Source organism: Asterias amurensis, chromosome 16, assembly GCF_032118995.1.
Source record: "Asterias amurensis chromosome 16, ASM3211899v1".
Taxonomy (NCBI): Eukaryota; Metazoa; Echinodermata; class Asteroidea; order Forcipulatida; family Asteriidae; genus Asterias; species Asterias amurensis.
The window spans coordinates 8,238,939-8,264,885 of NC_092663.1; the positions used below are offsets into that span (position 1 = coordinate 8,238,939).

Consider the following 25,947-nt stretch of genomic DNA (forward strand, 5'->3'; position numbering starts at 1 on the left):
GAGTGGACGTCGTAGCAACTGTCAACAATCTGTTAAAAAACTTCTTCCTAACTTCTTCCTAACTTTTTAATGTTTCACAATCAAACAAATTAATGCTGTGACTGACAAACATGTAGAAAATACTGTGACAAAATTAATTAGAATGTATGCAACTAAAGAACTTTGAATGATTTACCTCAATTGGTTGAGCGACGTTCTTTGTCTCCCATGGGAGGGTCAAGGCTCCTTTGATGCAGGTTCCTTGTGCAACATTGCAGATGTAGCCATTTTGACAGCAATGGGTGTGGTCACTGCAGCATACCGCCTTTATGATACAAATAAACCAAAGGTAACTTCAATCAAAAATGTTGGTAAATAAATGTGTCTTTAACAAACGAAGACCCTAAACAACAAACAAATAAACAAATAAACAATACAAACTGAGATTTTGACTTGCCTCCACTCACAATTACATACATGAGAGGGTTTGAATCCTGTAAACGGTAACTTACCTTAGGGAAAGGGCAGCAACCCCAGGCACCAGACGCTAGCTTGCAGCAGGTAGTACCAGTTGGACACTGGCTTGTACCACCAGGGCAGATAACAGCTTCAACCTGGAAGATATTGATTAAAATATAAACCGAATTAAAAAACAGGAGTTTTGGGAGAACTCTGATGTGTGGGTGCTTCACAAAGCGAAACAAAAGTTCTGGGCAGTATGTCATCCTATCAAGACCAGTTACTGAGACAGTAAGAAAACAAAAGATTCTCAAACTCTAATTTGTAACTTAATTCAAGCCCATCACACCAAACATGGCTCACTTTGTTCTGAAAAAATAATAATAAGCGGGACGGGCTGAAACTGTGTTCAAAAGGAGTGGACGTCGTAGCAACTGTCAACAATCTGTTTATAAAACTTCTTTCTAACTTCTTCCTAACTTTTTAATGTTTCACAATCAAACAAATTAAAAGAACTCTGAAGTGTCACCCTATCGAGACCAATCACTGAAACAGTTGGAAAACAAAAGAAACTCAAAATCTGATTTGTAACTCAATTAAAGCCCCCATCACACCAAACATGTCTCACTTGTTAAAAAGAAAAATTAAGCGGGGCTGGCTGAAACTGTGTTCAAAAGGAGTGGACGAATTAGCAACTGTCTACGGTCTGTTTAAAAACTTGTTCCCAACTTCTTCCAGACCTTAAACTTCTTAATGATTTTATCATAATCAAACAAATAATGCTATGACTGACATTTAACATGTAGAAAACACTGACAAAATTTATTAGAATGTATGCAACTTAAGAACATTAATTGATTTACCTCGATCGGTTGAGCGACATTCTTTGATGCCCATGGGAGGGTCAAGGCTCCTTTGATGCAGGTTCCTTGTGCGACGTTGCAGATGTAGCCATTTTGACAGCAGTGGGTGTGGTCACTGCAGCATACCGCCTTTATGATACAAATAAAACCAAAGGTTACTACAATGGCCGTGACATCATTTCGAAAAAGACAAGGTACTGCTGTTTGGTCGAGTAAGAGGTTCACACAAATAAATGTTTTTCAAATATTCAATTCAATCATTCTATTCAATCAATAAGATCAGCCCTACGCCACAAAATACTTTTCTGCCGGTTTATGTGGTGGTTGATGGTGACTGGTGCTAACCAAAGAGGCTACAACAGTGATGGTGACTTACACTGACTTGTAATGACTATGTAGCATACATGTATGCTGAAACATTGACTTGCCCTAGGGGAGGTTCAAATCCAATAAGGTTTCATGTTACTTACCTTTGGGAAAGGGCAGCAACCCCACTGACCAGAAGCTAGCCTACAGCAGGTGGTACCAGATGGACACTGGCTTGTACCACCAGGGCAGATAACAGCTTCAACCTGGAAGATATTGATAAAAATATAAACAGAATTAAAAAAGAAGAACTCTAAACTGTGGGTGCTTCACAATGTGAAACAAAGTTCTGGGCATAAACCCATTTACTTGGATGTTTGGCTGGTACATCTGGGGTGAGATTGGGGTGTGGTGGAGGGGGGGGGGGGGGGTAGAGAAGTCTGTCGGTAGGTACAGCATGGAGCAAAGTTGAAAGCTTTCTATCTGCACAACGGAAGTGGACAACTACACTCTTATGTTTTCCAGTTCTCTATGACCCTAACAAATATTCAAGAACAAGGTGGACATCTGCTGAAAAGTTGGAAGTTTGAAATAGAAGAACATTGTTTTAGGTGAGGTTTGCGGTAGCACCATGGGTTAATCTCTTTTGAGTAGTGATGGTTCCGAAAAGAACTGATGGTTGAAGAGCATTGGCTGAAGTAAAAAAAAATGCTTTGGACAGCATCTTGAAAGAGTTGTAAGTTTTACCTTGATTGGTTGGGCGACGTTCTTTGTCTCCCATGGGAGGGTCATATCTCCTTTGGTGCAGGTTCCTTGTGAAGTGTCACAGGTGTAGCCGTTGGGACAGCAGTGGGTGTGGTCACTGCAGCACACCGCCTAAAAAAAGCCAAAAGTACAGTCATTAGAGTTGCCTGTTACTCGAGAGAATACAATTATTTCCCAAAAAATGGTTGGCACACAGGTTTTCTCTAATGCGATCAGGATCAACTGCACAACGAAAAAACCTAAAACTGAAATGAAACAGTAAATTGAAGTTTCTCAAGAGTAAAATTTCTCTAACGGATAATTTTGTGCGGTATTTTCAGCTGAGTAATCTTACCCATATCCAAAACATAACATTTCTTTTCCTTTTTTCTCTTCTTCGTGATTGTGTTGCAATCTTTTTTATTTATTTATTTATTTATTTATTTATTTATTTATTTATTTTTTTATTTTATTTTATTTTTATTTTTTATTTTTTTTTTGGGGGGGGGGGGGTGGGGGGGGGGATTTAGCGCCAAAAAAAAACAAAAAAAAAACGCAATCCATCAACATCCAACAGGATGTTCTGTTTGATTCTGCTGTTTGATTGAAGACTGCACTAGACTACGTACGAATCTGATCATGCTTTACATGGGATCAGGCATACCAAAATCAGAGTGCAGCAGTTTTGGTGTAAAGTTATCATGGTGTTAGACATTATGCAGGGCTATAAAAATATTCCCAAACTCACTAGAACCAGGATAGGGGTCGAATTTGGGGGAACTAAAAATGTTAATTGGACAAGATTATTCTTTACAAGACTAGCCTGTTAATCTGGAGGTCACCAGTTCAAATCCCATTCTCCCCACTTATTTATGATCAGCCAAACATTAATATTATTAGAGAAAATGGTCTTTCACACTCACATTTGGGATGGGGCAGCAACCCCACTGACCAGACGCTAGCTTGCAGCAGGTGTTTCCATCAGGACACTGGCTTGCACCACCAGGGCAGATAACATTTTTAACCTGGTACAAAATGACAAGAATTAATGGTCAGGGGGACAGTGGTCCGCTGGCCAAGAAGCAAGGACAAGTTTACAATTCACCCCAAGCAGTCTCCAGCTGGCTAGTTCAGTGTTGAAAAAAAAAACTATTTCATTTGAATGAGTGGACAGGCTGCCCTGTTGGGCAGTCACTGCAAAAAAGTAAAGGGCAAACCTTGCACATTTTTTAGGACTGGGGGAAGGGGGTATTAATATTAAAGGGAGAAGGTTTGAGGGCAGGTGGGCTAGCAGCTACGAGGGTAATTCTAGAAAGAGTTTAAAATTTTGGAAAAGAAATTGAAGTACAGACTTGTACGCTTTGTTTTTGATAGGGTAAGGGCACCAAGGCATCTTCTTCTTGATAAAGGGGACCTATGAGGAAGTTGTAAACTTCTACTGTCAGAGCCTGTCAAGGGCACAAAGGAAATGACTGGGGGCAGTGAAGTAAAAGACCTGGCAAGTGCAACTGACTCTAGTCTGTATGTCATGGTCATTACGACCAGCGACTCAATGTGTGTTATCGTTTGGTCCACTCTGCACTTTGCTTTGAAAATGGTGATTGATAACCAGCGATGCGACCTTGTTCCAAACAGTCAACTGGCAAAGTCCAGCTATCATTGACTGGACAGACTTTAGGCTAACTTAGTCAAACTACATGTATAGTCAATGATTGTCCTTGGCCCATGATGCTTAAAGGCACTGGATACCTTTGGTACATGTAGTTGTCAAAGAAACAGTGTTTTCACATGGTGCACATGCATAAAATAAACAAGTATATATTTTGGCTCAATTTGTCACCGAAGTTGCAAGAGAATAGTGAAAGAAAAAACACCCTATTTACACAAACTTGTGTGCTTGCAGATGCCTAATAAAAGGCTTCAGGCCTGATGATTTTCATACCTGACTGAGAAATTTACTTTCTCAAAAATTACGTTCCTTCAGCAGAAGCCGTTTCTCACAATGACTATCAACAGCTCTCCTTTGCTCGCTATCAATTAAGTTTTTATGCTAAAACAGCAATTTTGAGTGAACACAAATAGTGCCTAGGCCTTTAATAGGGCTGTATGGGAAGTTAGACCCGGGGGAGGGTAACAAAGTGTTTCAACATGTACCTCTTGGCTGTATGCAGCGTGTACCAGCACCAGCAGGACACCAGCTAGCACGGCAGTCTTCATCTTGAATCCGGGTGGTATCTGAAAGAAGGCAATCAAAAAAATACACCATTACTGACCAGACCTGATCAAACCAGTACAAAATGATCGAGGTAAAAAAAAAAAAATAATGAAAAAAATAAAAACAGAAAACAATTCATGTACATGTAATGCACATATTGTTCAACCAGGCACCTGCTTACAGTTTGAACTAGCTTAACAAGTATCAAAAATTGTTAAACAATAAACCAAAAACAGCCTTATAAAATAAATAAATCGTTTCACACATGATATGCAAAAATACTTGTTATACATTTTAATATATATGTGCTGTGATACACAATTTAGGTGTACAGTTCCCAGCTTGGACAAAAACTAGTGTGAACTATTGAACAAAAAGACACATTCGAAACTTACACCAAATGCTACACGCAAATACCAAGACTCTCCCACAAACCAAAACAGTGCTCTGCCTTTGAATGAGGAAATGAAAATGAAGTGCTGTAAGACAAGGTTACTCCCCTTAGTGAGTTCAGGTGCACAGCTAAACTAAAAACATCATGTGATCATACTTTATATTATCAATTACAAAGCTTTGTGTAAATATCCTTAGCCTATTGTGATGATTGCGATCAAAACCACAAAGGTCGCGACCTTGTTGGGTTTTTTGTTCACGTGTGGGCAATGACAACTGAAGCACATGAGCAACTGCACATGAGGTGTTCCCCTATAGACAGACACGCTACGACTATTTCATGCACAAGGATGTGAACAAAAATGAGAGCAGTTTTCTATTGATTGTTATTTTTTCAGTTCAGCCTTTGAGAGACCCTGCTAGGGTCGAAAGTCTAGGCATTTATACCAAAGATTAAATCCACCTTTCAGTTTGTTTGAGAAAAGATAAATTTAATATCTGCTTAAATATTCATTTCTACCTTCATGAATAAATCTTCATGGATTCCATGGTTCAATTGTTCTGTTGTGAAAATACATTTTCTTTTTACAAATTATCTACAACTATTTAATGTCCTTCACCCTTTTTAAGCACCATTTATTTTAGTGATAAACTGATCATATGGACACACTACAGAGATGCCAAAAAATTAAGTCCAGAGGCCAGCTTTGCGTGAGATTTTTCAAAGCTCACCCCCCCCCCCAATTTGAAGTTTTTGTGTTACAACTATTGTCTGCACGTGAAAAAAATTACCAGCATATTTACTTAATATGTATGCTTTCAAAGCTGATCACTTATTAATAAAAAATGTGTCAAAATTTGTTACAGTTACATGTAACTGATATTAAAGAAGTCAATACCAAACTATTTGAAAAAAAAAAAAACACTGTCTTTTAGAAAATGGAAAGGAAAATGCAAACAAGGCAAAGATGTATCAAACCAACCATCAATGCTTGGATGCGCAAGTGCCCCTGTTGAGTGTTGATTAAAATATCAATAGGACTATGTTGAACAATGATAAATCTTTTACAATTGGCACCGGGCAAAGTTTGGCAATTCAACTTTCCCTGGTGTCCATTTAGGTAATGCTACCCTCCATTAATTCATGCTTAAAGGAACATGTTGCCTTGGATCGGACGAGTTGGTCTATAAAAAGCGTTTGAAACCGTTTGTTATGAAGTATACATGTAGTGTATATACGGTTAGAAAGATGTTTTAAAAGTAGAATATAATGATCCACACAAGTATTACTCAAAGTTTCACCGTTTTCTTTTTACGTCGCAAACTATCACGGTCGGCCATCTATGGGAGTCAAAATTTTGACTCCCATAAATGGCCGACCGTGTTATTGGACGAGGTAAAAAGAAAACCATGCAATTTCGAGGCATATTTGTGTAGATCATTGCATTCTACTTTAACATCATTTTTCTAACCATGATGCATTTTATAACAAACGGTCACAAAATGCTTTTCAAAGACCAACTCGACCGATCCAAGGCAACGTGTTTCTTTAAGCCAGAGATGCAGTTGGTACCCACTGTCACATTGCTAAACTGGGCTGAATTCAACATTCGATTTATAAAAATACTATGACAGTTTTCCCCCAGTTTTCTCAACAAATAGACACTGTATTAAGCTGAAACTTTCAGATGATGAAAGAGATATTCTGCATTTACACTATTAGAAAGAATTCTTGGGACGAAAGGAGAAGTTTTCTTTCTCAAGATTAAAGAACTTTGGATCGTTTAGAATCTGTTTTTATAGAATACAGTAAGTGAAATAGGCGTAGTGAAACTTTATATTTGATTTCACTTTCCAATAAGAATATAATAACAATAGGAAACAGAAGCTTTTGTGACAAAGAGAATCCTAACTCCTGCACTATACTGTAGGTTTTTAAATACACTCGGTGCACACTTTGGGAAAGAATAACTTTTTCATGGATGGGTTAGAATCTGTTTTTATAGAATACAGTCAGTGAAACAAGCACAATGAAAAAGGATTACTCCTGCACTACACTATGGGTTTAACCCTTAGGAAACAAGGAAGTCTCTTTTTCACATTTAAAGATCTTATGGGCTAGAATCTGTTTTTAAAAACATAGTACAGTGAAATGGACTTAAACTATTTCTGTGACGTCACTCAATTGTTGAAAGTGTAGATTATTTTTTACAAATCTACACTTTGTTACGAATCTAAAGTTCGTAGGGTGTCGTGGTGGATAAGAGCACCGAACTCAAGCTCTAGTGCTTCTGTTCAACAGAGTGTGGGTTCGAGTCCCGGTCATGACACTTGTGCCCCTGAGCAAGATACTTAACTATAATTGCTTCTCTCCACCTAGGGGTAAATTGGTACCTGTGAAGGCAGAGATGGTTCTTGTGATTGATTTAGACGAGTAGCGCATATAAGTGTTGGAAAAGGCTGTATACTCCCCACCAGGGAGCTCAGATGGTTTAAGGAGTGATTTAAGGCCCAGTGACCAGGGTAATAATGTGAAGCGCTTTGGGACGCCCTCCGGGTGTGAAAAGTGCTATAAAAATGGGTTATCATTATTATTATTATTATTATTATTAAGTGGAAAGTTAGTGAAACAGACATATTGACAAGAATTATAATTGTTGTCCCTGCCTCCTGTTGTTACGGTGTTTTGTTGTGGGTGCTTTTTTTTAATAATCTGGATTAGCTTTTGTTTTAATGTTTGCTGATGTGTGATTTGTAAATGTTTCAGTGCAATCTCCTTATTATAATAGTTATATTTGTATCGTTGGCAGGGGTCTGGTTTTACACATCTCTTGATGATGATACTTTTGTTTAACCTTGACAGCCCCTGTCCAACTTGTAATTCATTGTGTATGTCTGAAGATTTAAAATAAATAAATAAATAACTAAATAAATAACTAATGCATAACACTAATAGGTTTTACCCTCAATAGCCTACACACATTGGAAAGAACTCGGGGGAAATAATAAGGAAGATTTCTTTCTCACAATTAAAGAACTTTCGATGGATTAGACTCTGTTTTTAAAGAACAAAGTAGTTCAACCAAGCATAAATAGACCAAGAAACTTTATATTTTATTTCACTTTCCAATATTATGACTACAACCACCATACAGAAAACAAAAGCTTGTGTGAGAAAGAGATTAGAGAACTCTCCTTTTGAAGGGTTCCGTTCATTAGATCTTAATCGTTGTGTATCAACAATGAAAGCGTTACTTTGATTTCCTGTTTTACATGTGTAAGACTTCTTTATTTCTTTCTTTTTGCCCTCCCCTATAAACAAATAATAAAGGATATACAAATATGAAACAAAATAAAGGTGCAATGTAGGATGAACTAACAATAACAGATTCTAACTTTTTGTTTCTTTTGGGAGAAATCCTATCTCCTTGGGGTCACACTGTAGAAACCAAAAATTAAGGTTACAAAGTTAGACTAGATGAGAAAATGCCACTAGATGAGACACTAGATGACACTAGATGAGAAAATGTTCCAGGGATTTATTTAGTTTTATTGTATTTTACATTTCTCACAATTCCAAAAAACCAACACGATCCCTTTAGTTGTTCCAAAATGGATATTCATGACAACAGGCCTATTCATCACCAGGCAGGCCATGATCTCCATTGCCCCTGGTCTTGGCGCCTCTTCAAAGGTTTCCAATCGACTTTAAGATTTTCCAATAAGCCTTTCTAAAATGAAGTTCCAGGCATTTGTGAGTTAACAGTTTCCATGACTTTGTACCAAATTACAAAACTTGTAACTTGAAGTCATCTTCACAAAGTTCAAGAATCGTCATAAAAAGTTAATGGATTATTGACCTCACATTAGAAACCAGGAAACGTAAAGTTTTCCTCTCAACTGGTAGCCAGTTATAAATGACACCACAGCCTGACCACTTCCAACAAAAAATACCGTTCATTGTTTCAACTTTAATTACAGATGACGAACTGTCATTTGCAATATCACATGTCTTGGCCTACTGGTCAGTTGCAAAGGAAGTACATGCATCCTCATGAAGTCTAGACCTTACGTAACGGAACCCAAATGGAAAAATAATAATCCTAAGTTATTTTTATGGGTAGAAACGTCTCACTGAGCTGATCATTGCAAATCAACGATTACATACTAAAAAAAATTCTAAAAGAAAATTGTAAATATCAAAAGACTAGCAATTATCAATGCATTATCATTTTCAAATTTTACTCAATCAAAATGTATGTCATAGCATGCAGGAGGGCGCCCTCACGTAGAGGTCAAAGGAGGTTGCTCATTGGTCCAGTTTCCATATACATGTCCTGTGTGCTGCAGCACTTTCTTTGACAATTCTTTTGACAAATACATCCGATGCATTTATGACTAAGTTTATCCCTAGATGCATGTTTTCTATGCATCCTGCTCACGCTACATGCAGCAAAATGCAACAGAGTTAAAATGAAAAACCTGATACATTAAAATACAGCAAAATGCAACAGAAGATTTTCATGAATAGCCAGGTTTATGCCACTCAGCCTTGGCACTGGGTAGTTAACCTGCTAAAAGCACCAGTATGCTCCCAGTTTGCTAGGGAGTTCCTGGTGCACTTCAATCTCCTTATAATCTTAGCCCTATTAAAGGACTCTTCCTCTGTACACAGACACAGAGTCCTAACTATTAGGCTTCATTTCTGGGGCGGAAAATTTTCAAAGCTTCATAATTTAAATCTTACCTGCAAGAAGCCACTGATCTCAACAAATTCACATTTTTTTGCGGTGGCTTCTTGCAGGTATTAAGTTACGAGTTTAGAAAACGATCCGCCCCAGAAATGGACCCTGATATCCAGGACGTCACTGTAGTATAATATGAAAGTGTAAGGCCGCCAGGGCTACTTATAATCCGTGCTGTAAACTTCACATGTTATTTATTTAATTCTGGTTGTGAAACCGCAAGGACTCTCTGAAAAGCAAATCTACTCACTACACTAGCCTAGATTACAATCCCATGGAGAGATACATGAGAGAAGACAAAGAAGGAAGTTTCAGTTTTTAGATGTGGGAGGAAAACCCCATAGTTAATTATTCAAGGAAAAACCCACGTAATCAGGTAGGGACTGAAAACCCATAGTCCCAGATATCCCAGAAGTGGACATTGAGGGAAGATAGAAGAACCTGATCATCCAAATGTAAACAAGAGAATGGGATGTAAAAACCAAGTGCTACATGTAGCTACATGTAGTGTAACAAAGTCCTACAACCTTTACCAATGGTCTTTTTTATGCAGCAGGGTCACAGTAGTAGTTGTTGTTTTTCCATTTTAATCAGTGATGGTGAGATTTTGATAACGTTTCTCTCTTTGAAAAACTGGAACTACCCCATTTATTGCTCATACTAAATTTTTGTAATTAATTCTGTGTTTTTAAAATGTAATGTTTTTTTGTTTTTCTATAAGTATCAAATTTGAATCTTTTTAGTGCACACAGGGAAAACAATTTTCACTTTTTACTTGTAATCTGTGATGAAATAAATAAATAAATTGAATTGAATTGAATTGAATTAGGCCCTATAGGCTTGAAATTATCTCAAACTGTTGCTTATTAAAAACGGGATTTTAGTGCACTCCCAGTCAGGGTTTAAGAATTTGATTGGATCAGCCCAGTGAGCCGAGAGATTTTAATTCTTTGAGCAACCCAAGGACACGTGGTCAGATGACAAAGAAGAAAGAATTATTCAATGACAACGTTTCTCGTGACTGAGCACCACTACTTGAACACGAGAACTCCACCAACTTTCATTATTGTTATTGTAGTAAGTTTTAACTTGTGATCATTGAGGAAGGAAACATAAAAATGCCTTCCTGATTGAACAGGGCTTCAAGGTTGAGCTATTTTGTGTCATCCGTTCAGAACCCATTTCCTGATGATATTGTTTTGCACCCCTTTGTCACACCCCACAGCAGGACAAACAGTTCAGGGGTGGATTTCACAAAGGTAGTCCTAACTTATGACTAGTCCTAGGCAATGCTAAGAGTCAGACTGGTCCTAAGTTAGGACCAGTAACTCATCCTAACTTAGGACTGGGGTGGATTTCACAAAGGTAGTCCTAACTTAGGACTAGTCCTAGGCAATGCTAAGAGATAGGACCAGTCCTTAGTTTGGATGAGTTTAATAATATCTCTTAGCATTGCTTAGGACTAGTCCTAAGTTAGGACTACCTTTGTGAAATCCACCCCAGGGCTCAAGTTTTGAAAACAAATCCATAAGACCACAGGACTTGTATCTCAAAAAGATCACAGGACCAGAGATAGTTTTACAAAATCAGAAATATATACTTCCTACAAAAGTTTAATTGATGCATGCATTTTGACTGTTTTTATTTTAATAAGCTTGATGAAATGTAAGAGAAGATTGATCTCATTTGTCGTCATGATTAAATTATCTTTCATTACTCAATAGAATTGAAACAGTATTAGCTGTTCAAGATATTACAAAGTGAGGTATTGTGATATTGAATTGAAAATCATTAGACTGCCGGATTTTGCGAAATCACAAATTTACTGTCCCCATGCTAAAATCACTGGCCTCAGGCCTGTGGTCCAGTGTCAAGTTAGAGCCTCGTTGCGATTATCACCCTCCTCTCAATGGCCGTCATCGGGAGGAGGGGTACATTATATTGCAACTACCTGTAATTAGAGCCCTGCAGTTGAATAGTTTCAAATCGTCGGACAACTGAGAAATTAATCTTTTACTAAAAATGTGGACACCTTTTGCGTACAGCCCTTTATAAATGCTGGCGAGGAGTGGCACTTACCTATGCACTTTATACAGTTGAGAACCTTTAGTAAGTTATGACCTTCTTCAGTTCAGGAAATTTAGTTCACTGTCAAATTCAAAATTCGAATGTACACCCCAAAAAATGAAAAAATTACTGGATCAAGCCAAAGAGCAAAGACTTCTTTATGGGTGCCTTCTCCCCGCATCGACCCTGGTCTGCCCCGGTCTGTTTGAATAGCTTTGACGTCATTCCAAGGGCTCACCCGGGTCAGCCACCAGTGCCCTGCTTGTGGAGTGGGTCACTTGGGGGTGACCGGAGGTGCATGACGTCACCACAAGAGGGCAAGTGTGATCGTACGATTAGCTCTTGTCAGGGGTTCGCCCGAGTGAGCACTGCGGGGTCGACCTACATGTAAGAAAGCTTATCGAACGCACCTATGATTCACAATGATGATCATACAAAAATAGATCTGGGGAATTTTCCATTCCCTGCAACGCACTGTAGAGTTACAATGTCGCCCAAATCTAGCTGAGCATGCTGACGTTTGTGAACAAAATGTATCCTGGTGTCATGGGTTTCTGATAGGATAATGGGAACATTGGTCACAATTTTGTACAAGACACTTGCACTTCATTGTGTGTTGAATCTTAAAGAAGTTTTGGTCTTACCAATTACCATTGAGGAATAAGAGCCTCCATAGTCTTACAAGTTGCGAGAGATCTTTCGCCATTTATGTGGTAATGCATGCACGTAACATTGGAGCAGCATCAAATATGTTTCTGATACTTTCATTGGTTGGCATTTTAATAAATATTCAGAAGCATAAGAACTGTATGGCGTGCAAATAAATTAAAAAAATTATAAACTTTTGGTCCTAAGTAAGACATTGATATCTTCATTACAATCACCCCCCCCCCCCCCAACCTGAAGCATTTCCAGCATTTATTCTCAAAATGATGAAGCCTTACGAAAGCAAGGACCTACATTGTAGCCCCATAAATCGGTCCAATCCACTGCATATCATTGGTCTGATATTAAAGCAAGTGGACACTATTGGTAATTGTCAAAGACTAGCCTTCACAGTTGGTGTATCTCGACATGCATAAAAATAACAAACCTGTGAAAATTTGAGCTCAATCGACCATCTAACTTGAGATAATAAGAGAAAAAACCACCCTTGTCACACCAAGTTGTGTGCATTTAGATGGTTGATTTTGAGACCTCAAGTTCTAAATGTGAGGTCTCGAAATCAAACTCGCGGAAAATTACTTCTTTCTCGAAAACTATATAGCACTTCAGAGGGAGCCGCTTCTCACGATGTTTTATACCATCAACCTCTCCCCATTACTCGTCACCAAGAAAGGTTTTATGCCAATAATTATTTTGAGTAATTACCAATAGTGTCCACTGCCTTTAAAGTCTTTCGCAATTGCCTCCGTTGCCCTTGTCATTGCCTTGGTGCCCTTGAAATGCTCCAGTAGAAATTCACTGACAGTGACACTACTAAATCTTTATCTGTCACCTGGGGTCCTACAACTTGCCGTCAACTCGCCGTAAACTCACTTACGGTGCGGTTTGTGCCGTCATTTCGCCGTCAACTCCCCCAATATACATTTAAAATCCACAAAAGAAGCATAGAACTGTAGTGTATCAGCTCATAGTCATAGAGAATACGCGTAAGTTTTACATGTTTTAGGTCATATTTCGGAATAAAATTCGAGTTTTTTTCTCGTGAAAAAAATATCTTGAAGCAGCAAAACCGTCACCGCCATCTTGCTTTTTGACATGGATTAGTCTTGGCCCAAGATGTCAATGTTTGGTACTTTTTTTTTATCAACTCAGAGTCGTTTTGGGGAATGAATTTACCGAAAACTATGAGAAATAATTTATGTAGTTTTAGCCCAGACTTACACTTCCGTGCCCCATTTATAAATTTTTCATGTAAATTTAATGAGTTGACGGCACAAAAATGAGTTGACGGCAAGTAGCAGTCATTTGTCGATGATGTGAACATTATTAATTTGTTTGGGATAGCCCCATAAATCGGTCCAATCCACTCCGTATCCTTGGCCCCAGCACCACCGATATCAAAACCTTTCGCTTCCTTGAAAAACCATCTGCAACGTTCTGCATCATGAAACTTACCGATCTAATACTTCAGAAGTTGCAGATACATGTAGCACTACACTTGGAATCGTTCACATAGGTATCACAGTTTTTGAGTAAAAATCATGTGAATTTTGCGTGTGAATTTTCTCAACTAACGCTCTTTTACCGCAATGCCGATTGTCCCCAGAGACCGTGCGCAGATTTTTTCCCAGGACAAACGTGTGGAATCATCTGCACACGTTCGTCCTGGGAAGAAAAGATACCCAATCCGCGCTTTGAACTATTCTTTGTAGTTCCCAGACGCGTGTCCATATGTTTGTACACAAAGCACTGATTGGGGAACCATTCTTTGTAGTTCCCAGACGCGTGTCCATATGTTTGTACGCGAAGCGCGGATTGGGTATCTTTTCTTTCCAGGACGAACGTGTGCAGATAATTCGACATGCTTGTCCTGTGAAAAAAATCTGCACACGGTCGGGGGACAATCGGCATCGCGGCATTAGCGGTAAAAAAGAGCAGTAGTTGAGAAAATTCACACTCAAAATTCACTTGATTTTTACTCAAAATCTGTGATACCTTTTTGAACGATTCCAAGTGTAGTGCTATTTGCAACTTCTGAAGCATTAGATCGGTAGAGTTTCATGATGCAGAACGTTGCAGATGGTTTTTTAAGGAAGCGAAAGGTTTTGATATCATCGGTGGTGCTGGGGCCAAGGATACAGAGTGAATTGGACCGATTTATGGGGCTAGTTTGGGATAACCCCTAGGCCTAGCCCTCTGTCCTTAACCAGTGATAACAAGTATTTAGTACTACCATGGAGGAAGGAATAGAAGGAGCTCGAACGATCCGCAAAACCGCAGAGTAAGAAAAGAATACCCTGACAATGCCCGTCTGACCAGTGGAAAAAGATAGGACACCTCCAGCTGGACGGCCGATTAAAGAGCAGGATTAGATCTCTTTGTACAGAACGTGCGGTACCGCCGCTCTGCACCGTTGCCTTCGTGTAAAGTTGAATCATTGGAGACCAGAATTGTGAATATACACGTTTTCATTTACCATTTGTGGTGTTTCACTGAAACATCATGGCAAATGTTTTCATTTTTTGTGACTTTCCGGTCACTAGCGGTGGTTCAAAATGTGGGTATTAGCACACGAGGGTGGTTGGTATTCAATTGTGTTTTTCGATTTGGTGAGCACAAGTGTACATACATTTTATCAGGTCTCAAAAAAGTTGTTTTTCTGTATCATATCCATACGACATACGACACCATGGTTGAGTGAAAAACCAAGTGCGCACGCGCAAACTCACATAAGCCAGGTCGCTCATTGTCTGTATAAGGTATGTCGGTGATTACGAGGTGTTGTTAAACACCGCGGTACCGCAGGTTCGACTTTTCAAGTCCCTTCGTTCGAGCTCCTTCTATTCCTTCCTCCATGGTACTACTCTACACTACACAAGTTACAGTAGAGTGGTAATAGTAGCCTATTTATTTTATTTAGGCCCTATTATTTATAAAATAATAAAATAACAATATTGTTTATTCTATATAGTATAATATTAATAAACTATAAGTATAATTTCATTTAATAAAATAATATGTTGAGTACGTTTTCGTGACAGTACGATTATTATGCTTACCGGTGTTAAGTGCTTTTTAGATGCTTATTTTGGTGTTGGTCCTAAAAAAGATACGGGGTTTTTGCAGACCACTTTCCAAAGCTGAAAAGAAGGGGGTTGAAAAATGCTGGTTGTGTTGTGGACAATGAAAGAACGTCGAACACACACAATTCGATGCAATGAGCTTGCTGCATGAACAAATGAGCTGCATGAACAACACACAATTTCGCCGGTACGCGCACGTCGAACACACACAGTCTACCATAGAGTAGACAAGGCCACCAGCGATATACTGGAGCGCACGTGACTCACTGTCAAAGGCCAAGGTGCCTGGGATCACGTGGTTAATATTTTTTCGTGTCACATGATTTTTTCGCCAGTCGCCTTTTTTTTTTTTTACTAAACTCAGAGCCGTGACTAAACTGTTAAAACAGCGCCCTCTGTGTGTGAAACAAGTGACAGCTTGCTCATGAAAATATTCCCCGTTGTTTGTTGTACGAACAAGCTGTTCAATTCAATGTATAACATTGTCATATAAATCCAAGACCAAGATGATTGGGTTACTAATTGAAAATTAATTAATCAGTCAGTTAATTATACCAAAAACTGTACTTACTCCACCCATCTCCGCCCTGGTCTGAATTAATAAAACAATAACTTGACAAATAGTGACTCAATCAAAATAAAAACCTTATTTGTACTACCCCTGCAGTCTTTTGACAATTAAAGACATTGGACCCTTTTGGTAAACAGTATTATCCAAGGCCCACACTTCGTGTATCACAACTTCTATATCAAAATAACAAACCTGTGAAAATTTAGGCTCAATCGGTCATCGGAGTCGGAAGAAAATAACGGGAAAAACCCTTGTATCCGCGCATTTTGCCGTGTCGTAAGCATTTCATGGAATAATATTTCAAGAGAAGTCTTTCACACTACCTTCTGTAAACCCTGCAAGTTATTTGTAAATATGTGAATTTTCTTTCTGTACCGAAAGGGTCCAATGGCTTTAAGAGCTTTTCAAAATTGAAAGAAAATTAATGGAAGTGAGAATAACAAAAAAATCTAGGGAATTCTAAAGGGGAAAAAGACTACCAGACTGACAGATAAATGTACACAATGGATATTGTAAAAGCTTCAACAATTTATTACAGCTTCAATTGATATGACAACATTAATGAACACAACACTGTCAAGCATTTCAGCATTTATAACCAATGTACATCATGTTTGATGTGGATGTGATTTTTAATTGCCAAAGACAAGTACCTGCACTTTGTGTGATCCAAAATAACAAGTCATGGTGACTAATCAAAAAGAAACCCTTTGTATATGCCCAACTGTTTGCGATCAGCTGCAAAATGCATCTATAGCAGAACCTAAATTAGGCCTATATCAGGTTTGATACTTCACAGAGGCAACGAAGGCGATTGCCTCCAGGCCCCTGGTCAGTGCCTTGGTGCCCTTGAAATGCTCCAGTAGAAATTTACAATTTCCTCATAGGGTGCCCTTTACCAAGGAGAAAATGCCTTGGTGCCCTTGCCCTTTCAAAATGAAGCATACAGGCCTGCTATATACATGTAGGTACTGGGGCGACAGCTCTCTCTCTCTCTGACACAGCTCCCGGTTATGGAACTCACTTCCCAATCATGTATAATTAGGCTTCTCCATCACTTGAGACTTTCAAAAACAGGCTGAAAACACACTCTGCTTATGGTCAGGATCGTGTAAATGCTCATTCTGTTTTGCCAATGTTAAATCATATGATTGCATCTTACTATTTTGATCTATGAGCATTTTTTTTTTTTTGCAGATTTGTGCGCATTATAAATGTTCTGTTTTATTATAAATAAAAGGTGGTTGCATTCAATAACTGAGTGAGGGTTGTGAATTCCATGTACAGCCAAAGGCCTGCTTTGATCAAGACAACACAGCCCTTGTAAGAGGGTACAACTTGATTATAAAAGGCAAACGTTAATTGACTAATGACAAGGAAATCAAACTGAATTATTCATGAGCTGTATACAAATCATTTCCTCTTCCATTGGTCCATAAGGAAAGAAGTTTTCTTGTTTAAAAAATACACAATGAGTCACAATACACAACATAATCATAAATATGCATGACCACCGATCTGCTGCTAAAGAAAACGCTGCAACCACTAATCAGCAAATAGTTTCGAATAAATTTAGTGTATTCAACGGATAAAACCACTCAATGAATAAATTTATTCCGAGTGGTTTGACAATTTGGATTTTTATTGCTTTGTGAAATCGACCCCTGGATGGCTGAAACATGGTCATGAGGGGTCAACTTATCTAGTCTAGTAATCAAGCATGCCTATTTTGCAGGAACTAGTGCCCGAGCGGGCCCGAGCAGGCACTAATCTTTTAATGTTTTACTGGTTACAGCGCCCTCTCTTGACCTGAACCGTGAACAGCATCCTCGGAAATTAAATGCGTTCCGTTCTTTTCCAAGAGTCTTGTATTTCATGTTTAAAGACACTGGACACTATTGGTAATTGTCAAAGACTAGTCTTCACAGATGGTGTATCTCAACATATGCATATAACCTGTGAAAATTTGAGCTCAATCGGTCATCAAAGTTGCGAGATATTAATGAAAGAAAAAACACCCTTGTCGCACCATGGTCACTGCTGTGTGCTTTCAGATGCTTGATTTCTAGACCTCAAGTTCTAAATCTAAGGTCTTGAAATCAAATTCGTGGAAAATTACTTCTTTCTCGAAAACTACATCACTTCAGAGGGAGCTATTTCTCACAATGTTTTATATACTATCAACCTCTCCCCATTACTCGTAATCAATAAAGGTTTTTTGAGTAATTACCATTACATGTAGTGTCCACTGCCTTTAAGACAGAGGTGTTTTATAAATACATGTGCGGACTGGCATAATTTGGTAAATAGTGTACATCTATTCCCCCTTGGGCCACTGAGTGACCACTGAGGAGGGACCCATTTTCCTCGGCCTTTGGCGTTGAGAAATAGGTCGCTCTACTGGCCACTCAAAGTGCCTCAGGGGAATAGATGTGCACTATTTACCTCATTGCAAGTCAATTAGTGATTTTGATACCACCATCTTGGCACGTCTGGTTCCTATGGGCAATCACAAGCATTGATACTAAGACTCAGCACACCAAAAAGTCACCAGACTATTTTTCTCTCCCATTCTCGGGCTGTGTCTGCAACTTCGGCTACAGCTACGGCTAGATCAGTGTTGAAGAATAAGCCAACCTAAGTTGCCGTTTCAGACACGGCCTTACTCTGGTTACAATAATTAAGATTAAAGAAAAACAAGATGGCTCCACAAGATGCTTCACCTTGTTGCTTAGTTACACACCCCAAAGTTAATTTTGCATTCAGTTTTTTGTACACAAACACTCATGTGCAAAAGCACTGTAAATCCAGTATTTTCCTGAGTTCTGTTATTTTATTCCACAGGCAAATCAAGTTCTCAGGAGGGATCAAACCCATGACCTTTATTATGTTGCTAGAGTACTTGTCTTAACACTAGACCAACGAGCTAGCCAGGGCCCAATTTCATAAATCTGTTAAATAGGTACACTGTACTCGAGTGAAAAAAGCCAAGCTGTGATCTTTGCTGAATTTCATTTGAAGTGTTTTCAATCCATAAGGAAATCTATCGTATGACTATTAATAGATTTTAATTGTGTTCAAAAAACATTCATTTCGACTATCCTTATCAAGTGCTTTTCAGAAAAATTTGTGAAAAGCTCTGTTGTATCATTACATGTATTTATTTTACATCGTAAGTGGGAGCTCCAATTTGTATAGCAGCTAATGTTCACCAATAATGTCAAATCCACCAACGTCTAACGAGGTGACACAGGGTACCAACCACAACTGTGCCATATTGAGAGCAGCATTCAATAAGCCATTTGCGAGTTAAATTTGAATATCGTCTGGTACAATGACTTGCTTAGTTACAAAGCACCCCTTACATTTGAATTCCTCAGACTATCGAGACAGTTGCTACGGCACGTGATTAGGGGCAAGCTTTTGTGTAGCAACCTCCAGGATGAGCAAACCCTGGTACCATTGTGCTATAAACATCCATTCAGAATTGTGTATGGGTGTTCACCGTCTCTTACATAACTACGCAAAAGCTTGCCCCTAATCACACGGCGTAGCAACTGTCTTGATAGTCTGAGGAATTCAAATGTAAACAGTGCATTGTAACCAAGCGAGTCATTGTACCAGACATTATTTAAATCTAACTCGCAAGTGGCTTATTAGACAACCATAGATTTGAAAGGCACTCTGTGGAGATTCATTTTTGTTGACATATTTCTATTGATTTCATAGAGTTATATATAAGAACTAGAGGGCGCACTGGCCTATATACGCGCCCCGGTATGTGCGCAGGCGGCCATTTTCTAAGTTGACAAAACAGCTATCTCACAGCGTGTGTTTGTGCGGCCATTTTTTAAGTTGAACAAACAGCATCGCGTGAGCGTTAAAAAAAAAAAAACTCAAACGTGTATTTCATATTCATAGAATGACGCGCTTGTCATCTTGCGGTCCCATGGCGTTTGTGCATGAAGCATCACTCGTGCGCCCTCTAGTTCTTATATATAACTCGATGATTGATTTCTAGCCACCATTCACTTCAGAGGAAATACTTTCACATGATGCTTAGTACTACACATGTACAGATTACAAACTTGTTATAACCAGCAGGCTTTCTAAAAAAAAAAAAAAAAAAAAAAGACAACTTCTATTTGGGGTCATTTCCAAAGTATGACCCTACCTTCAAACACGTTCCTGCTTAAGTTGCCTTGGATCGGTCGAGTTGTTTATTGGTCTATAACAAGCATTTGGAACCTTTTTTGTGTAAAATGCATATTATGGTTGGAGAGATGTTTTAAAGTACAAATTTGCCTCAAAATTGCATGGTGTTCTTTTTACTGTGTGAACTAACACGGTCGGCCATGTATGGGAGTCAAAAATTTTACCTCGACTGTCGACAAGGTAAAAGGAAAACAAGGCAATTTCAAGTAATACTCGTGTGGATCATTATATTCTACTTTTAAAATATCTTTCTAATCAAATGCATTTTACAACAAACGGTTACAAACGCTTTTCAATGTTCAAAGACCAACTCGACCGATCCCAGGCAAGGTGTTCCTTTGACACTCTTCTGCTAAGCGAAACTAACCGGGAAACTATTTAAAGACTAATCTGGTAACCTTATTCTGGTAAGAATATTGTTGTGTGCTTGGCTTGTTTTTGCACTTAAAAGCAGCTCTGTGAAACTCAGCCTAGATTTCTAAAGTAAATCAAATGAACTCTGTAGCCTGATTTGTTAGAAAACAACCAAAAGTTGCACAGGCCTTTGTACATGTAGGCCAATATACAAACAAAGATACTCATTTATCTCCCTGTGCAGCAGTTTCAAAGTTTGCCAAAACAGCGCAGATATGGACCAGCATTTCAATGTGCGGCAACATGTCGCATGGCAACTTGGATCTCAAGATTCCAAATGATCGTAGCCGCTGCTTCAGCATGTCAACGTGCTTGTTCAAGAGGACGGACTCCTCTTTGTAAATAGGGTTCGTCTGTGTGATTATTCGAGGCAAAATTGGAGCTTGGAAGATGGAGACTCCTTGCATGCTGCTTATGAAACTATCGGGCTGTAACGAAAGTACCTGATCGCCGACATGAAGGGCATAGTAGACAGAGCTTAGCTTCGACAGTTTACTTTGTAGGATCTCCCCTGAGAAGAACTTGGAGATAAAGCAGATGCAACCGTTCGGAGTCAACCCGATGAGAGCCTTCGCCTTGAAGGTGCTGTCCAGTCTTGAGAGCATCGGTAGCTGATCCCGCAGTTGCTCCGGTGCCTCCACTTCAATCTGAAGACAGTCCAAGACGAGTCTACACTTAGGGTAGCTTCTCTTGATGCACGGTGGCATCTTGCTGAGCACTGTCTCCTTAAGTGGCCACTGAATGCAAGCAGAAGACAGCTCCACGAGGTAGACTAAGATGCAGAGGAAGGTTTGCTCAATGGTCGCCTGGGCCACACTGAACTGAGCTGCGAGGTACTTATACGGTGGGTCCATCCGTAGTTTCATCAGGAACATGAGAAGCCCATTCTCAGTGGTCAGACCTCCAAGTATGGGTAGGGGATCTGGAAGCTGCTCAAGGAGGATATGAAACGTCTTTAAGGAGACACCAGTGATTTCCATGACCAGGCTGTCTGAGTAACGCACATCTTTCCAGCCGTGAAATCCGATGCAACTTCTCAGGGGGGTCGATTTTTCACCAAAGCTGTACAGGTAAATAAAAAAATTGAAACATTTTGTTAAAAATCATGACTCTATAAACTACGTACATGTAGAAGCCTTTGTTTGTAAAGTATCTGGCCATTAGATCTCAAAAAGCCATTTCTCAAAGTCTAGTTCACCTAAGTAAAATGTCTTCTTAAAAGTTACACTGATAAGAAATTGGTGATGGCACAATAATCTGAAGAAGAAAAAAATTGGTCGATTCACACTTGCAAAAGAATATTAAGCTTATTATTCAAAGAAAATATTATATATGTAAAAGTGTTTTATCAGAAGCAAAAAATCCTTATTCCTTGTTTAGCAAGAGAAATGGGATCTTTAGTCTGGTTGTATCCAATTGATGATGATTTTTCTCCCAGGTCAGCAGTTAAGGTCACGAGCCCAATGATCTACTTCCAGGGTCCAATTTCAAAGAGCTGCTTAAGCACCAAAGTAGCTACATGCAAGCACAATTAAATTATGTTTACCAAAATAAGGTCGGCAGCCAGTCAAACGCCACATGTACAATATGTGACTGGTATGGTGCATATTTTTGCTTAGCAGAAAATGTTCAAGCAATATTTTCTGCTATAAAGCAGCTCAATGAAACACAACCCAGGGCTGCTAATACCACCATTATTGTACTAAAAAGTTTCATGGTTGATACCACCAACATACCAGATAATACACTCTTCTAAGGGCAAGGTGGATTTTCCTGAGTAAAAGGGCACCTCAATCAGTGATGTATTTGTACTGAAACATTTAAAGGGACACCAAGGCATTAACCAGAGCCCAATTTCATCTAGCTGCTTAAAGCACTTAAGCAGTAGCTTACATATAGCACAGCTTACTATGCTAAAAATCGGAACAAGACTACCAACCAGTCTGTATAACATTCGTCATGTACAATTTGAGACTCGTATCCCGCTCATTTATGCTTAGCAGAAAATTGTTAGGCAATAGCAGCTCAATCAAATTGGGGTCGTTTTACCCGTGGGCAAGGAGATAATTTTGCCTCCATTACCCTCTGTGAAGTATCAGGGCCAAATTTCATAAAGCCTGTAAGCACTAAAACTTGCTATGCAAAGAAAGTATTGCTTAGCACTAGCAAAAATAGGTTACCAGCCAAATTTACATTAAGTTTGCTGTATTGTGGCTGGTATCTCACTCAACTTTTGCTTTTAAGCAAAGAAACTTGCCAAGCAGTATTTCTCCAGGGGCCACCAAGGCAAGTGACAGGGACATGAAGGCAATCCCACCTGATGTAGTATCAGGCCTGTACCAACCATTTCAAACTTACAAGTTAACATCAGTTGATCCTTGAGATGCGTGATAGAGTTCCAGAAGCTTTATTGCGAGCTGATTCTTGTCAAGTCCAAGTTTATAAGACAGGGGAAGCCAAAGGGCACTGATGCTAGGCGATAGCTTCAGCCGATTGTCAGGCTCGCGGCTGTGCGACATTCTGTACTTCTTTTGAGCAGCTTTGATGGCTTTTTTCTTCTCTGCTTGTGGGAGTCGCTTTCTGCCCCCGCCTGGGGCACGTTTTCGTTTGACCGGGAAAAGAGTTGGGTTTTTCTCTTGGAGCGTTTGCCCTGAGTGCTCGGCCTGAAGTGTATCTTGGTTGTTGTCCCTGTTCTTGGACTGGTGTTGGGAGTCTGTTCGTGATGCCTGCATGTCTGTAGAAACTGCAGAAATTGGAGGTGTACTCTCGCACTGCCATGAAGTTTGAGGATTGTCATCATTGTGCGTCCAGTCTTCTGAGAGGCTGTTGTCTGAATTTGAATAACTTTCGGTGTCGCTTGATCTACTGTGATAGTCTTTCATCATCCCCTTGCTACGTAGAACAGCCACAGGGGTAATTCTGAGACAGTCATTGGTGTAGACTTTCCTACATTCAGCATTAGTTGAAATTATTTTCACTTTGTCACTGAGGGAATGAAGTCCTACAGGGGCATCAATGTACCATGGACCAGTCTTTGGTGCTGTTTCTCTAGGTCGTTGCCAAAACAAATCCGGGCGGTTTGGATTCAACTTTGACAAGTACTTTTGAAATGACCTCACAGGACATTTGTCAGAGTTTGAAATCTCGAACATAGCACCCTTGGTAAATTCATGATCGTCTTCACTGAAGCTATGGCCACATTTTGAGACATACTGATTATAATTGTTGTCTCTGGCAACCGTGAAATCGCTCGGCTTCATCTCTTGCATGCGGTATCGGTTTGATTTGCCCAAATAAACCATAATGTCAAAAAAGACTTTATTCTGGAGTCCCCTAGGAGATTTCATATCCAACTCAGGGGAAGATTGAATTTTGTCCATATCGGCTGCTGAGATTGGAGTTTTGTGTTTGATTACCACTTTGCCTCCTTTCCGTATGCTTATAAGAATATCTTTAAAGACTTTATTGCTCCCTTTAAATTCAGCACTCTTTTTGCAAATGTCCCAGTTATGCAGTGTTTGAAAGTACCTCTGCAATCCATACCTGATCCCTTGCATTGATTTCTTAGTGTACATTTGCCCATCAAACTTACGCAAGTTGGCATAGAATCGACAAAGAAACTCATCTAATTCTCTCATAGACATAGCTTCAACCAAGGGTATCGATGAACCAAGATGCTTGGCAAACACCTCCAACCTTGTCAGTGCATATCTGAGCTGTCTGTTCGTGCTCTTAGAATCTTGGACTTTCATCAGATCTTTAAGATTTATGGATGACAGAAAAGAGAACGAGGGAAGATCTTCTGAAGTTTCTGCTGTGGCTAGATCTGAAGGCTTGGGTTGTTTAGGTTGTTCAGTTTGAGAGTGAGGGTGGTCCTCTTGTAATTGTTGAGAAGCAGATGCACTCTTGTTACTGTTCTCATCCTTGAGCAGCGATAAAGAAACATCAGAAAGAATCTCTTCCGATGCAGAGTCTTGAGTGTTTTCCCCAGACCTACATAAGATTTCCAATCCATCCTTGTTTGAAATCTCCCTGTCAGCAGCCTGTCTCAGCGAGCTTGCAATGCGTAAAATACCAACAGGAGTCGCCTTAAGACAATTGTTTGTGTACAATTTACGACAACCCGCATTTGCTGAGATCGTTTTCATTTTGGAGCCGAGTGTGTGCAGTGGTGTTGGGCGACTAATGTACCAGGGTCCAACGTCTGGTACATGTGGGATTGGTTTTTGCCAAAATATATCAGAGCGTTTGGGATTCAATTTTGATAAGTATTTCTCCAAGGACGCTACGGGGCATCTGTCATAGCCTGGGATTTCATACATAACACCCTCACATGAGCTCTCACTGTTGACGTCACGACTTTGACATGTATTTTGACTGCAGTTTGTTACAATTACATAACGAATGTTATCTCCAGTTCTTGAAAACGTAAAATCATTCGACTTCATGTCACGCATTTTTTCACATCCGACAATCCCAAAATATACTGTGATGTCGATGAATACCTTATTCTGTAGCCCAGTCGGGGAACTCAAATCCAACTCATTGGATGTTTGAATTTTGTTCATATCCGCCACAGAGATCGGACCCTTGTGTATCACTTTATTATTCTTTCCTTTCCAATTCAAGTTGACCAACATTCCCTGAAACACCTTATTACTGCCAGCAAATAAGGCATTCTTACAGAGTTTCCAGCTGTGCAAGGATTGGAAGTGTCTCTGCAGGCCAAACCGAATTGCAAGCATCGATTTCCTTGTGTACGCTTGGCCGTCGCTTTTCCGTAAACTTGTGTAAAATTGACAAAGAAAATCGTCGAGTTCACTGATTGTTAGAGACTCCACAGACGCCATGGTCGTACCTACAGTTCTTGTGTAAGCTTCCAGTCTGCTTGTCGCATATTTAATTTGCTTGACTGTGTTTTTAGAGTCCTCAACGTTGAGTAGGTCTTTCGAATCGGGATATTGCGCCGAGGCGAACCCTGGAGTTTCTTCCGAACTAGCCGCCATTATTGTTGTTGATAGTTTGTCGGATCGTTTTTAACGCACTTGTACAGCAACAATGAATCGTATCCGAACAGATGCATTAAGCAGTCCATTATTGACAAAACAAATGTTTTGCGTTTTGTTCGTAGTGAACACAACAATGCTGGTGATGGGGGATAGACAAGGGATTTTTCTTATTTATTTTTCTTTATGGAGATAATTTGTATGCTTCATTTATGTCGGAC

The 25,947-nt window shown here is 39.4% G+C and overlaps 2 protein-coding genes across 5 annotated transcripts in view; both read right to left on the bottom strand.

The window, feature by feature from the left end:
- The window catches only part of LOC139949238 (uncharacterized), a 47,563-nt gene extending 31,885 nt beyond the window's left edge, over positions 1-15,678 (bottom strand). For 3 of the 4 annotated variants that reach the window (XM_071947632.1, XM_071947631.1, XM_071947629.1), the window contains exons 1-8: positions 15,497-15,678; positions 4,506-4,586; positions 3,275-3,376; positions 2,355-2,483; positions 1,772-1,873; positions 1,302-1,430; positions 492-593; positions 176-304 (exon numbers count right to left, since the gene is read on the bottom strand). In XM_071947632.1, coding sequence (XP_071803733.1) covers positions 176-304; positions 492-593; positions 1,302-1,430; positions 1,772-1,873; positions 2,355-2,483; positions 3,275-3,376; positions 4,506-4,568 — 756 coding nt within the window. In that variant the 5' untranslated portion in view covers positions 4,569-4,586; positions 15,497-15,678. Of the gene's footprint in view, positions 1-175; positions 305-491; positions 594-1,301; positions 1,431-1,771; positions 1,874-2,354; positions 2,484-3,274; positions 3,377-4,505; positions 4,587-4,961; positions 5,076-15,496 lie in introns of those variants that run through there. The other variant, XM_071947630.1, reaches the window with a different exon arrangement.
- Positions 15,679-16,616: 938 nt separating this feature from the next.
- Positions 16,617-25,713, bottom strand: LOC139948632 (uncharacterized). The gene is made up of 2 exons (XM_071946832.1): positions 23,079-25,713; positions 16,617-21,782 (listed from the first exon to the last, which is right to left on the bottom strand). The coding sequence occupies exons 1-2, from the start codon at positions 25,568-25,570 to the stop codon at positions 20,885-20,887; spliced, it is 3,390 nt and encodes a 1,129-aa protein (XP_071802933.1). The 5' UTR covers positions 25,571-25,713; the 3' UTR covers positions 16,617-20,884.
- Positions 25,714-25,947: the final 234 nt, after the last annotated feature.